Source organism: Penicillium digitatum, chromosome 6, assembly GCF_016767815.1.
Source record: "Penicillium digitatum chromosome 6, complete sequence".
Classification (NCBI taxonomy): domain Eukaryota; kingdom Fungi; phylum Ascomycota; class Eurotiomycetes; order Eurotiales; family Aspergillaceae; genus Penicillium; species Penicillium digitatum.
In genome coordinates this window covers 3,016,214-3,029,604 of record NC_089389.1, presented here as the reverse complement: position 1 = coordinate 3,029,604, position 13,391 = coordinate 3,016,214, and the positions used below count along the sequence as shown (strand labels likewise).

Sequence of the window (13,391 nt, the reverse complement as noted above, 5' to 3'; positions counted from 1 at the left end):
CATCGTCATCTGCCAAGGCTAGTAGTAGAAACACGCATTAACACGCAAGACAATGTCGCTCTTGGATGACAACGGTGGCCTCGAAACAAAACTCATATGGGAAACATAAACAGACCTACGGCCTATCAGCGAGAGCTTCAAGGAGAAAATTGAATAGGACGCGAAATGAGGCCGGATGGTTAAAGAGGCTAGAATTGTTGGATTGAGGACAACCATCAAGTTCAGACCAAACGAAGATTTTCATCAAGGCGTAAAATTGACCAAAATTGACAGATCTAAGATGTGATTCTCTCCAACGCTTGAGACCATCTTTCTTTTAAAAAAAAACAAGTGGGAATTCCAACCCGACAACCCATCCTTCCGGAACTTCATCCCAAGATTGGAATCAAAAATGCACTCGCCCCAAGAAAAGAAAGAAGCAGGTCTAAGCCTCCGGCCCTTTAAATGATTAGGACTAGCGTGATATAGTCGCCGTCCCTTTTCGGAGAGCTACAAGAGTTTGGGGGGGAGGGAGCAAGGATCGAAATTCTCGAAAACAAGAGAGTGGAAACAAGAGATGTGCGTTTTTACATGAAATTTCTAGAATTTGACAATTAGGATCGTGGTATACATGCAAACATATTCTTGTAAAAAAAAAAACACTCATCGTGGAAGACCTTTCCACAAGCGGGAGAATGTTTCCCACCAACCACGTGCAACAGACTGGTCTGTGACTGTTGAAATTTTGCTAAAGGTGTCTTCACGAGTTAGGTTCAGTCCGTCGGTATCTGGGTAGACAAGATGACCATCCATGCCGTTCATTACGGAAAGCGAAGAGCCATGTAGTTTAGCAGACGACGTGAAACTACTACAGACACTGCGGCTGTCCCGCTCGCCATCGATCAAATGCCCAGCAGTATAGACGCACCCACCATATGAGAATCTGACTAGAGAATCTCCAGTCAGGCTGCCGATGATGTAAACTCCCGGTGCGACCTCGAGGTCCTCAAGTGCTTTCGCACGGAGGGTCTGGCCGGTGACTGCTGAGTCATTTGGGTTGCCCTGCCCCAACACTTCACGGTGGAGCTCGGGATCAAGGTAATCTAGCTGGCCTCGCCGGCCGGCTGCATATACGAGGCCGCCCACGGTTCGAGAGAAAACGGTTCCATCTTTGCGGCTCAATGTGACTGTCGCTAAAGTGCCGTGGACTCCCACGGCTGTCACTTCAACGTTAGGAAGACCCTCGTAAAGGCTTTCCCAATTCCGGCTTTCAAGGAATGGTGTCGAAGCCGCGCGGCGGTACTTTGGCCGCTGGTATGTACCAGAAGCTTCGGCTATGAGGGCAGCTCGTTTCATCAGACGGTAGACGCCAGCATATTCTGGATATGCTTGCTGATGGCAGGCCCGGAGAGGCGATGGGCGGTCAGTCGGAGACCATTTGTAAATGTGCAAAATCTTTTGGTTAGGGGAGGCGGAGATGATGGCATCCGCAGCGGAGAAGCCAGATCCAACGACGAGTAGCGGGACGTCAGTCGAGGACTTGGTCTCAAATAAGGAACGTAACACCGGTTCTGGTGAGAGGATTTCGGAAAAGATTCCACTTGCGAGGACTAGGCGCTTGCAGTGGAGGTGATGGGAACGAATGTAAAATCCGGTGGCGGTGCGGGAGATACCCTGCAAAACTTCCCCACACCGAAACGCATCGTAGATATACGCAGCCTTCGGATAAGCAGCAAAATAATCGGCGATTTCGCGCCGCGTGGGCCTTGTATATGATGGTAAATCCTTGCCCGTGGTCTTTTTGTGATGGTCGGCAAAGGAATATCCGGGCAAGGACAGCATTGCCGCATAGCTCAATGTCTGGATATCCCAACTTGCACCCAACGGATCTTCCGTCCATTGGCCTCCAGGCTTCAAGGACTTCCCAAAAACAAGATGTGAGACAACCTTCTCAGGCTGTGAACGCCAATCAATATTTGAGATGCAGCCGGGCTCATCTACATCAACGCTGGGCCGTATAAGTGTGTCCAGTAATACGTTCACGGGCAGTGCCTGAGTCGAGTATGATAGTCGCGAGGCGTCAAAATGCGCCGTAAGAGCATTCACATCGGCATTCAAAATCTCTGGCGCCGCTTTCAACTTGGCGTCTAAGATATGATCGGGATGTGGAGGGTCAGACGAGTAGAAAGGAATATGTCCATGGAGCATGTATGAAAGGATCATGGCCGACGGCCCATTGCCTGGTGAAATCGGTTCAATCAATGGCCATTTCACAAGTACTTCTTAATAGCGTGGGAAGGGATGTGGGGCTCTAACAGAGCAAAGTCTCGAATGGGCTCAACATTGAGAATCAAGCAAATCAAACATTATAGACGTACCGACGATGACAGTGTCAATTTCCATTGACAGCGATGTATATCAAATAAATAATGGAGTGTGTGGCATACTGATATAGACATACGATGGGGTAAGGGAAGCAAAGTAGATCATCCAATCAAATCAGGATGAGATCCCTGTCACACTGCCTTCTCACGAGAGGTTGACAGTAGGGCCATAGGGGAATGTGACCATTTGCACGGAGTAGCGCAGGGTATTCAGGAAAGTGAACGCCCCCAGACAAGATGGGGGGGTCCTTCGTATCGGCAAGTCGATCAATAATCAAAAGCTGACAAACTCTGGGAAAGTGGAGTGTCTTCAAGTGGGGGGAGAAGAGGAGAACTCGGGAATGTCGACGATTTTCCATTTGCCGCTTGGAATGGCATCGGAAACTGGACCCGAGAGAGAAGTAATTTGCCCAGGAAGTGTGGAGTCTGTCGTTACAGTGTCACCATATCTTTGAAGTTATGAGATTGAACACAGTGGATCGTTGAATGTGTTGAATGCACGCACATCAAAACGTCCGATGTAGTTCGGATTCGAACATCCCCAGATCATTCAAAGCCCTAAGCCCTAATCACCCCAAAACGGATGAGGCTGCAACGGGGCCCCGGGGAACATGAGCGCTTCAACGTTAGAGAACTAACCGCGATGCCATGATTGCTGTCTTTGACCCTGTTTTTCTGTAACTACAATTGCGCTTGGCCTTGAGCTCCCATAGGGAACGCGATCATGTATCACCTGGCCAAGTCGCTGTACTTAGCCGCTACGAGCAAAGAAGGCAAATGCTTTCCCCTATCGCATGACCTTCCACGCTGACTATTTTGAACTGCAGAGTACTCTGTTATCCTGCTTGGGTTAGACAACGCCGGCAAAACAACACTTCTCTCCCAGATCAAGGCGCTGTACCAACCCCGCTCCGATGGCGCTCCAGCACCCAACCCCGGGAAAACCGTCCCCACCGTCGGGCAGAATGTCGCAACGATAGCCCTACCGGACATGAATTTGAAAATTTGGGATGTTGGAGGTCAGATCTCGATGCGCGGTCTTTGGCAGAGCTACTACACTAGCTGTCACGCGATCATCTTCGTGGTCGACAGTGCCGACGTTGGTCAAGATCCCGATATCGCACGGCTTGCTCGGCGCACAAGCTCTGGGGCAGGTCCAGCGCGCACTGGCACACGAGCAAGCACAAGTGCAGAGGCCTTCTCGGAACAGAACGTCGGAATCAACGCGGCCAGCAGTGAGTTCGGGCGATTAGATGAATGCCGTCAAGTCCTCGAGTCGGTCTTACAAAGTGCCGACGTGGCTGGTGTTCCTATCCTGGTGTTAGCAAACAAGCAAGACCGTGAGGACTGCGTGGAAGTGGTTCGTATCAAGGAAGGGCTTGTCCGGAAAGTGTTTGAAGGAGAAACAGGAGGCGGTGTCCGTGACAGCCGTGTGCTGCCGGTCAGCGCGCTGCTAGGGTCTGGTGTACAGGCGGCTGTGGAGTGGGTACAAAGTCGTGTCAAATGGAACAAAGAGGGCAGGCCTCCGGTGATGCGCTGATCTGAAGTTGGGGTTGCCGACAATTCTCGTACATGATGTGGAACGCAGCATGTGATGCATAATGGCGTTTGTTCTTGACAATTTTACATTATCTGTTAATATACCAATGGAGTCTATTCGATGTCAACTTCGGTCAACTATCAGTCACTAGCCACATCACGTAGGCGAATGGAGAGAAGATTATTGCAGGGATGATTCCAGGTATTGTATTTCCGCCAAGTAGGCATAATATTATATTATATATGTGACGTTATGGATGAGGATGTGTGAAAATGAGCCTTGTAGAATAATGGGACATGAAGGAGGTGATTAAATTAGGAGATGAGCTGTCTGAGACAAGCAGGCCAGGCGTATAAATGAGAATTGATCCGAAAGATATTGGCAGGCCGGTTGTCTTTTTTTTTTATCGGGGTGTTTCTTTCTTTTTCTCTTTTTTTTTCAGCAAACACTTCTGTTGGTCTCATTTTTGCTCGCCGGCGGCTTCTTTGGCCAGCTTCGTGCGATATCAATGTTGGCCCGTGGAAACCACATCTCAAGGAAGACATAGATCAAGAAGTCAATCACGACACACAGGCAGAAAAGCTTGCCTGCCCAGACACCACAGCCGTAGTAGCGTTTCAACCGGTCTATTAGCGCAAAGCTACGGACGCGATCTCCACTCGCCTCCCAGCCCTGGCCGGGGTAGTAACCGTAGAACTCCTCTGGGCTAATGTCGCCAGTAATGCCCTCGTACACCCGCTCGGTGCGCGCGGCCACGTCCCGCCATGAATACATCATCTTCACTTGATCATGAAATCGGTCTGTTCGCACTTTGTTCGAGCGCAAAGCCGCAATTGCCTTGCTGGTTGCAAGCACAATATCGTCCTCTTCCGGTTTGGCAAACGTTGTCATGTGTTGGGGTAAAACTTCTGGAATGCCCCCAACACGTGTACAGACCACGTAAAGACCACAACTAGCCGCTTCAACGATGACTGTGCCGAATGCTTCTGTCAGACTTGGATGAAGGTAAATGTCACCTCGCACCATCACATCTCGAACCTCCTCGTGTCGGACCGAACCGAGAAGTTCGACTTTATCTTGAAGCACATTGCGTTCCAACATCTGCTCCAGGTCGATTGCTTTGGGCCCTGATCCTGCGATAATGAAGCGAGTGTTTGGATTAGAGGCGAGAATCCGCGGAATAGATGCAATCAGAAGATCGGTGCCCTTATTATAAAAAAGTCGTGAGATGACCACGATGGTAATTGGATCGTCGGGCCCGATTCGTCTGGGGGACCTTGGAGTATCCGCAGGCAAGCTCAGGCCCTGATCGGGCGCACGAGTTGTATGAGACAGAGGGCAGAAGTTTTCCGCTACCACGGCGTTTGGAATAACCGATACCATTAATGGATCCAACGAAGCCCGAAGCACTGTGTTTTCCTTGCTGCAACTTGTTAGTTGAGTTATGTAGTGCGCCCTAAGGAGACCTACCAAGTATGGCTAACGCAGATCGCATGATCAACATCACTCAAAGTAAACTTAAGCAATTTGTTGGTGAGAATTGATGCTGCGTCAGCGAACCCGAACAGGGAATGATCTGTGAAGACAGTCCGCAGTCCCATAGTACGCGCATGAAGAATAGCCTCTCCACAGAAGCTACTTAAACTGGCATGGCCATGAACTATGTCAATCTCCTCTCGGATGACGATGTTGCGGAAAATGGGGAAGAACGAGAAGACGGTAGGGAATGTCGTTTCGCGGTAGATGACGAAGAATGGAACATGGTAGATCTTCAGTCCATTGGTGAGGTATCGGACACCAGTGCGTCCTTTGTATGCATGGGTGATAACAATGACTTTGTGTCCCCGATCGATGAGTTTCTGAGAAGCAATTAGGAGGAGCGCAGGCAGAACTACGATGCGGCGTGCTTACAGATGACAATTGGTATATGTGACTTTCAATTCCACCTAGAAAAATAAGTTAATGTGTAGATTGCAAGGAAAAGATCGAGGCATACCTGACTGGGGGAAAAAGAAGTCACTGACCATTCTATAACAAGAGTGATATTAGCAAGTAATCGCGACTGGTAGATGGAACAACAGATACTAACGCGATGTTATATGGCATTGTGACTGTGGTTCTCGGGGCAAGAACTCCGAGCTATCAAATTTGCCCTTCGTTTCAAATTTATTTCCATGGCTAACAGATCTGCTGCTCAAAACACCAGTCCATTTAAGCCAAAAAACATAGGAGAGCTGGAGTCATCTGGAAGCTGTCCTGATAAGCAGGGCGGTAGCAGGGGCGGTAACACTTTTGTGTGTTCTGCTGGCATAAAAGATTCAGAGAGAAGGAATTTGATCCCCATGAGACATTAAACGCCAACCACGACATTGGCGGAATCACACGAGAATGGTCGGCAAAAATTCAGGACTCGAGTCCTTGAAGAAGGTTGATGGGACTCCTAAATCCACCCAGTCTCACAAGCGCAAGAGAGATCCCCATGTCTCTCAGCCTGCAGCCACTCCCACGCCAACGAAGAAGAATAAGAAACGCGAAAGCTTGCCGATCGCAGAAATCACAGGTGATCGCGGCATCAAGAAACGCAAGCATCTCAAGGATGCACTTCAAGGATCGAACTCCCCGGAAACGTCCCGGAAAGAAAGTACTCTCTCGTCGGACCGCAGAAAACCGACTGTTGCAGACTCGCGCAGGATTGTTAGCGAAACGGCAAAGAAATCGGAGAAGAGCAAGCGAAAGAGTTCCGGAACTTACGATACACTGGATGATACGACTGCATCTGTGATTACAGGAAATATCGATGAAGAAGTTGAAGCGCCGAACGTCGAACAACGCAAATCGAAGAACAAGCATTCGGGAATTTTGTCAAAGTTCGAGCGAACCAAAACCGTTTCCAGTGCCAAAGCCAAAAAGGTTGAACCTGAACTTGTTGAAGATGAGACACCTGCTGTCGAAGCTGTCTATGCACAGGGCCTGGAGCGACTACCTCAGCCTGAAAATCCACCCGAGCCAGAGCAAATCCCAACATATTCATCTCTGCCCGGCTGGCTGGCTAACCCATTGCGCAAATCAGTTCAGGACACACGCAAATTTTCCGAACTCGGAATCAAGTCAGACCTTCTGAAAATCCTGGAACAGCAGAACTACAAACAAGCTTTTGCTGTGCAATCTACCGTCATTCCGCTGCTTTTGCAAGGAGACCGAAACCACCCAGGAGATCTGTGTATCTCTGCGGCGACTGGGTCCGGAAAAACACTTTCATATGTTCTCCCCCTTGTTACAGCTCTACCACCGAGATCTGCTTCCAGACTTAGAGGATTGATTGTAGTTCCCACACGAGAGCTGGTCAAACAAGCTCGCGAATCCTGCGAACTATGTGCTTCTGGATCCAGACTTCACATCGGAAGCGCAGTTGGTAATGTGGCTATCAAAGACGAGCAGAAACTCTTGATGCGCATGGACCAGGTTTACAACCCGGCTATTCAACAGCAACAGCGTGACGGATTGAACGGAAATGACTGGATGAACTTGAGCCTGGAAGATTGTATCAGTGAGGCAATTGGCTCCAACGGGTCTCTTCCGGGCCACATCCAGCGATCCGAACCGAATGTTGACATCCTGATCTGCACTCCTGGTCGTCTGGTTGACCACATTCGCTACACCAAGGGATTCACTCTCAAGCATCTTGAATGGCTGGTGATTGATGAAGCCGATCGTCTCTTGAACGAAAGCTTCCAAGAGTGGGTTGATGTCGTCATGAACTCACTGAATAGTCGAGAAGCCCCCGAGACCTTTGGTCCTGGTGGAAAGGTTCTGTCTGAACTGGGACTTTCGATTGACGCCAAGCCGCCTCGGAAGGTGATTCTGAGTGCAACAATGACTCGCGACATTTCTAAACTCAACTCGCTGCGCCTTGTTAACCCCAAGATGGTTATCATCGGGTCTGAGGATGCTGCCGACGAAGAAGATCCATCTGCTACTCATCCAGATGCTCATTTCGCCCTACCCCCAACTCTATCCGAGCACGTCGTTCAAGTTGGCGACGGATCTCTCAAGCCGCTTTATCTGCTACGTCTTCTTCTTTCGCACATTGAGATTAGTGGAGACCGCGCTCCAAGCGTGTCTGATTCATCCGACTCTGACAGTTCTAGTTCAGATGATGATACCAGCAGCGACGATGATACCGGCTCTGATGACGTCACTTCATCTTCTGGGTCAGACTCGGAGTCCGACTCGGATTCAGACTCAGACTCGGAGTCAGATTCTGAAGATTCTGAAGACTCGGAGTCCGATGCTTTGGAACTCGCTCCCTCGCCCTTGCGTAAGACTGTCTTGATTTTCACCAAATCATCCGAGTCTGCCTCCCGACTCGCACGTCTCATTTCGCTTCTGCATCCCGCATTGGCCAAGCGCGTGGGAACTATCATTAAATCCAACAAATCCTCTGCATCTCGCAAGACACTGACGGCGTACCGACAAGGCCGCATTTCAGTGATTGTAGCTACTGATCGTGCCTCTCGTGGTCTTGACTTGCAATCTTTGACTCATGTCATCAACTACGATATCCCGACCAGCATTACCACTTACGTCCACCGAGTTGGACGTACCGCCCGTGCTGGCCGCGCAGGCTCTGCGTGGTCCTTGGTTGCTCATCGTGAGGGCCGCTGGTTTGCCAATGAGATTGCAGCTAGTGTGGATGGCCGGATCACGCGTACCTCGAACATCGATCGTGTCCAGATCAAGGCAGACGCACTAGACTCACTCAAGCCCAAATACGCTACGGCTTTGGAGAAGCTCGAGCAAGAGGTCAAACGTGGCTAGCCTGGTCTAATATGTGTCTGCGATGTATTAGTTTCTATGAGTGGTTCCGTGTTGGTCTGTACAGCTTATTCTTGTATTATAATCTATTCAGAAGCCTAGCCGTCTCCTGATTTACGCCCTTCCCTCCTTGTCTTATATGTAAACGCGCTATAGGACGTCCCTTTTAAAAGACGATGACAAGGTTGTTGTGACTCCAGTCAATCAATATCCCGCGTCTCATTGAAACCATTGAACTATAGGTATTCAACTACCATGGACTCTCCTGGTCTCTATCAACTCCGAACGATGCTGGGAAGGGCATTGTGTGCTTGGGCATCTCTAATCAACCACGGTGTAGTTCATCTCCCAAAGGCCATAGACATCGGCAAATCGGCAGATCAATTTTGCCCATTACCCGGTCCTGCGGGGGTTAGGCCTCTTTTGAGAACTGCAATGTGCCAGAGACACATTCAGCATCAGTATTAGGGGCCAGTTTAGGCTAAACTCACCCCCACAAATCCCATCATTACCTCAGCAGATGGCTTCTGGCTTGAATAACTTATTTTGGAGGTGGTTTGTAGGTAGCACCACTTTTCGTGAACGAAGAGAGAGCATCTAACCAGGTGTCCATATGCTTGTTGAAGCTATAGCAAGGCTGAATCGGTGTTCAAGGATCTACCCATGCACCTTTTGACAGCCACCGGATGACCTAATCGACAGGACTCGGGACAACAAGGACTTCAGGCTAAATAGTTCATTTCAAACGTTCAATCGCGGGGAAACCCCGACTCTGTGTGGGATCCCTTGTGATCGACGGTAAAACTTCCAACATGGGTCCAGATGTGTGGGGGGATCTCTTCATACCCCAGACTATAAGTTAATTCTTGTGTTATGAGCAAAGAGTTATGAGGATTTATTTTCAAAGACAGCCTTTCTGAAATGCCTGTACTTTCGCTCCTTACCTTGCTGGTGGCCTTCGCGCCAACCGCGTTGTCCCAGGACAACACCAGTTTTGTGGACTACAATACCGAGCCACAACCGAATCTTTACTCTGAAACGATGGCACATGTCGATTTTTCTTTCCCAGACTGCTCCAATGGCCCACTCAGCAAGACGATTGTCTGCGACACCACCGCAAAGCCACACGACAGAGCGGCTGCCCTCACGTCCATGTTCACCTTAGAAGAACTCGTGAACAGTACTGGAAATGTCATTCCTGCAGTTCCCCGACTGGGCCTTCCACCTTATCAGGTTTGGAGCGAAGCTCTACATGGTTTGGATCGTGCAAATCTTACCGAATCCGGGGACTACAGCTGGGCGACCTCGTTCCCATCCCCCATCCTCATCATGGCTGCCCTGAACCGCACCTTGATCAATCAAATCGGTGAAATTATATCAACTCAAGGCAGAGCATTCAATAATGGGGGTCGGTATGGGCTTGATGTATATGCACCCAACATCAATTCCTTCCGCCACCCCGTATGGGGCCGTGGGCAGGAAACTCCAGGCGAGGATGTCCAACTCTGTTCAATTTACGGGGTTGAGTACATAACAGGCATTCAGGGTGGCTTGAACCCAAGGGATTTGAAGTTGGCGGCGACAGCGAAGCATTTCGCTGGTTATGACCTTGAGAATTGGGGCAACCATTCAAGACTGGGGAATAATGTGGCCATCAGCTCATTCGACCTGGCTAGCTATTACACCCCTCAATTTATCACAGCAGTGAGAGATGCAAGAGTTCATAGCGTGATGTCATCATATAACGCAGTCAATGGTGTTCCCTCATCGGCTAATTCGTTCTTGCTCCAAACTCTGCTTCGTGAAACTTGGAATTTTGTTGAGGATGGCTATGTTTCTTCTGACTGCGATGCTGTCTTTAATGTCTTCAACCCCCACGGATATGCCTCAAGTGCCTCGCTCGCTGCGGCAAAAAGTATACAGGCAGGCACAGATATTGACTGTGGGGCGACATATCAACTCTATCTGAATGAGTCGCTATCCCATGACGAGATCTCTCGCAGTGAAATTGAACGTGCTGTCACTCGTTTCTACTCTACTCTGGTCAGTTTGGGCTACTTTGATGGTGACAACAGCAAATATCGACATCTTCATTGGCCTGACGTTGTTGCCACTGATGCATGGAACATTTCATATGAGGCTGCCGTAGAAGGCATTGTTCTTCTCAAGAACGATGGCACTCTACCTCTGTCCAATAACACCCGCAGCGTTGCATTGATTGGACCATGGGCAAATGTAACCACTACATTGCAGGGAAACTACTATGGCGCAGCGCCCTATCTCACCGGCCCGCTCGCTGCCCTACAGGCCTCCAATCTTGATGTCAACTATGCTTTCGGCACCAATATCTCCTCCGATTCCACTTCTGGATTTGAAGCGGCTCTGTCGGCTGCGGGGAAATCCGAAGTGATTATCTTCGCCGGCGGAATTGACAACACGGTCGAGGCAGAGGGAGTGGATCGCGAAAGCATCACCTGGCCTGGCAATCAGCTTCAGCTGATTGAGCAGTTGAGTAAGCTGGGTAAACCGTTAGTTGTTCTTCAAATGGGTGGTGGCCAAGTTGACTCTTCGTCGCTCAAAGCCAACAAAAACGTTAACTCTCTGGTTTGGGGTGGTTACCCGGGACAATCCGGGGGTCCTGCAATTCTGGACATTCTCACTGGAAAGCGTGCACCCGCTGGTCGTTTGACAGTCACTCAATACCCTGCTGAGTATGCTCTTCAATTTCCTGCTACCGACATGAGCTTGCGCCCTAAAGGCAACAATCCTGGGCAAACCTACATGTGGTATACAGGCAAGCCAGTTTACGAGTTTGGCCATGGGCTGTTCTATACAACATTCAAGGTATCACTCGCTCACTTCCATGGAGCCGAGAACGGAACTTCCTTCGACATTGTGCAGCTCCTCTCACGCCCCAACGCCGGATACAGCGTGGTCGAACAAATCCCGTTCATAAACTACACCGTTGAAGTTATGAACACCGGTAACGTCACGTCTGACTATACCGCTATGGCCTTTGTCAACACAAAAGCGGGACCAAGCCCACATCCTAACAAGTGGCTGGTTGGCTTTGATCGCCTCGGTGGAATTAGTCCCCGTACCACGCAGACCATGACCATTCCGATCACACTAGACAACGTGGCACGCACAGATGAGAGAGGTAACCGCATTGTGTATCCCGGCAAGTATGAGCTTACACTGAACAATGAACGTTCGGCCGTGCTTTCATTTACTTTGACCGGTGATGCAACCACCCTTGTTACTTGGCCCGAGGAGGAGCAACTTGTTCTTCCCTCATGAAAGATCTTTTTTGCCAATTACATATTGTAGTTGAATATGTTATACGGCTGAACACTCCCTACATGCCGCATGGTTTGTTGAATATTGACCACGAGAACACGATCTGGCAAGAAATCATCACATCTCCAGTTCCCACAACAAAAGGCACGAGAGCAAAAACCACCCCGAAGGATAGCTCTATTAATCCTATGGCCATTACATATTTGCCACGTGGTCAGTTCGGTGCTAGTCTCATCTTCACTAGTTCCTGTAGCACTATTTCCTTCGCTGATTCCACCAGGAGGGGAACTCAAAAGGCCACCAACATCGGCAGCACGTAGACGTTGAAGTCCCACCACCGTTGTGACAAATGTCCACGGGGCACCCATATCGAAGAAAGTAAGACACAGCTTCTTCAATTCCACCAGATACAGTGAGATGCAGGCCCATTCGTTACCTCGGGAATTTCTGGCTCCAACCTTTTAGGCTTGAGTGCCTCCTCACATGGATTGCTTGTTCTGAGGCATCAAGTTTTGGCAGATCTTTCAAAATGTCCATCACAGCAGGTTGTAAAGTTCCGGCCAATTTTACATGGTGGCCCCAATGATATGCCGCATAATGGTAGAATGGATAGGATTGTAAACGCTCCTCGAACGCTTCATCGCTTTAACAGATCCCAGATCCAAATGTGTCAATTGAAATGTAAGTGACACACAACCGGCTGATCTCATTTTCGGCGCTAGGAAAGAATAGATCTTTCTTCCGCGTGAGATATTCTTGCGTTATATAATGAACCAGTCGACGCCTGAGAAAGAATTTCTCTCCGTGGGCCTTGATGTGGCGAAGACATTTGCCCCCGGCCCAGCATGAATTTTGCCGATCTCGCCCAAAAATCTTGTACGGCAAGTTGTTTCACACTCATCGAGGGCATCAATGACGATAAGCACTTTGGAATACAGAGCGATAACGAAGGTTAGGGCTTTCGATACATCACCGAATCGCGGACGCATCGGTGCGGTTTTGTAGCGCTTGTAGAGGTCCTTGACTGCAACCGGAACAGATGTTCTCTTCTTGCATAAATGCATTACCAGACTTGACAGCAAGTCTTGAGCCCTCTGCTCACCTTGTCGATTAAAGTTGCAATAAAGGTAGCCTATGCCGACATCTGGCTTTTCCTCAAAGTGCGTCATCAAATCATCGACAAGGATAGCAGAACAGATGGTCTTTCCCGCACCTGGCATTCCTGGACAAAACAGGGTGGCTCGGGGGTGTCAAGCCAATGCTCATGTTCATTCGATGCGAGAAGCCATTGCCCAGTTCCTGCCTGTCGTCGACTAAGGAGATCACTCTGCTGCAACGTGTAATCAACGGCAGACAGCCAGACTAGAATGCAG

The 13,391-nt window shown here is 49.4% G+C and overlaps 5 protein-coding genes across 5 annotated transcripts; 3 read left to right on the top strand and 2 right to left on the bottom strand.

The window, feature by feature from the left end:
- Nucleotides 1-642: 642 nt before the first annotated feature.
- On the bottom strand, nucleotides 643-2,382 carry Pdw03_6076 (Oxidative stress-induced growth inhibitor 1; the record flags this gene model as incomplete). Its single annotated transcript, XM_014683077.1, has 2 exons — nucleotides 643-2,219; nucleotides 2,358-2,382. The coding sequence occupies 2 exons, from the start codon at nucleotides 2,380-2,382 to the stop codon at nucleotides 643-645; spliced, it is 1,602 nt and encodes a 533-aa protein (XP_014538563.1).
- Nucleotides 2,383-3,087: 705 nt separating this feature from the next.
- Pdw03_6075 (Small GTPase superfamily, ARF/SAR type) lies at nucleotides 3,088-3,903 on the top strand (the record flags this gene model as incomplete). The annotated part of the gene is made up of 2 exons (XM_014683076.2): nucleotides 3,088-3,136; nucleotides 3,191-3,903. The coding sequence occupies 2 exons, from the start codon at nucleotides 3,088-3,090 to the stop codon at nucleotides 3,901-3,903; spliced, it is 762 nt and encodes a 253-aa protein (XP_014538562.2).
- Nucleotides 3,904-4,341: 438 nt separating this feature from the next.
- Nucleotides 4,342-6,009, bottom strand: Pdw03_6074 (Glycosyl transferase, family 1; the record flags this gene model as incomplete). The annotated part of the gene is made up of 5 exons (XM_014683075.1): nucleotides 4,342-5,326; nucleotides 5,374-5,762; nucleotides 5,815-5,849; nucleotides 5,900-5,931; nucleotides 5,993-6,009. 5 exons carry the CDS (start codon nucleotides 6,007-6,009, stop codon nucleotides 4,342-4,344), a joined length of 1,458 nt encoding a protein of 485 aa, XP_014538561.1.
- A 282-nt stretch (nucleotides 6,010-6,291) lies between these two features.
- Pdw03_6073 (DEAD/DEAH box helicase, putative) lies at nucleotides 6,292-8,721 on the top strand (the record flags this gene model as incomplete). The annotated part of the gene is made up of 1 exon (XM_014683074.1): nucleotides 6,292-8,721. The coding sequence occupies one exon, from the start codon at nucleotides 6,292-6,294 to the stop codon at nucleotides 8,719-8,721; it is 2,430 nt and encodes an 809-aa protein (XP_014538560.1).
- Nucleotides 8,722-9,639: 918 nt separating this feature from the next.
- On the top strand, nucleotides 9,640-12,018 carry Pdw03_6072 (Beta-xylosidase XylA; the record flags this gene model as incomplete). Its single annotated transcript, XM_014683073.1, has 1 exon — nucleotides 9,640-12,018. One exon carries the CDS (start codon nucleotides 9,640-9,642, stop codon nucleotides 12,016-12,018), a length of 2,379 nt encoding a protein of 792 aa, XP_014538559.1.
- Nucleotides 12,019-13,391: the final 1,373 nt, after the last annotated feature.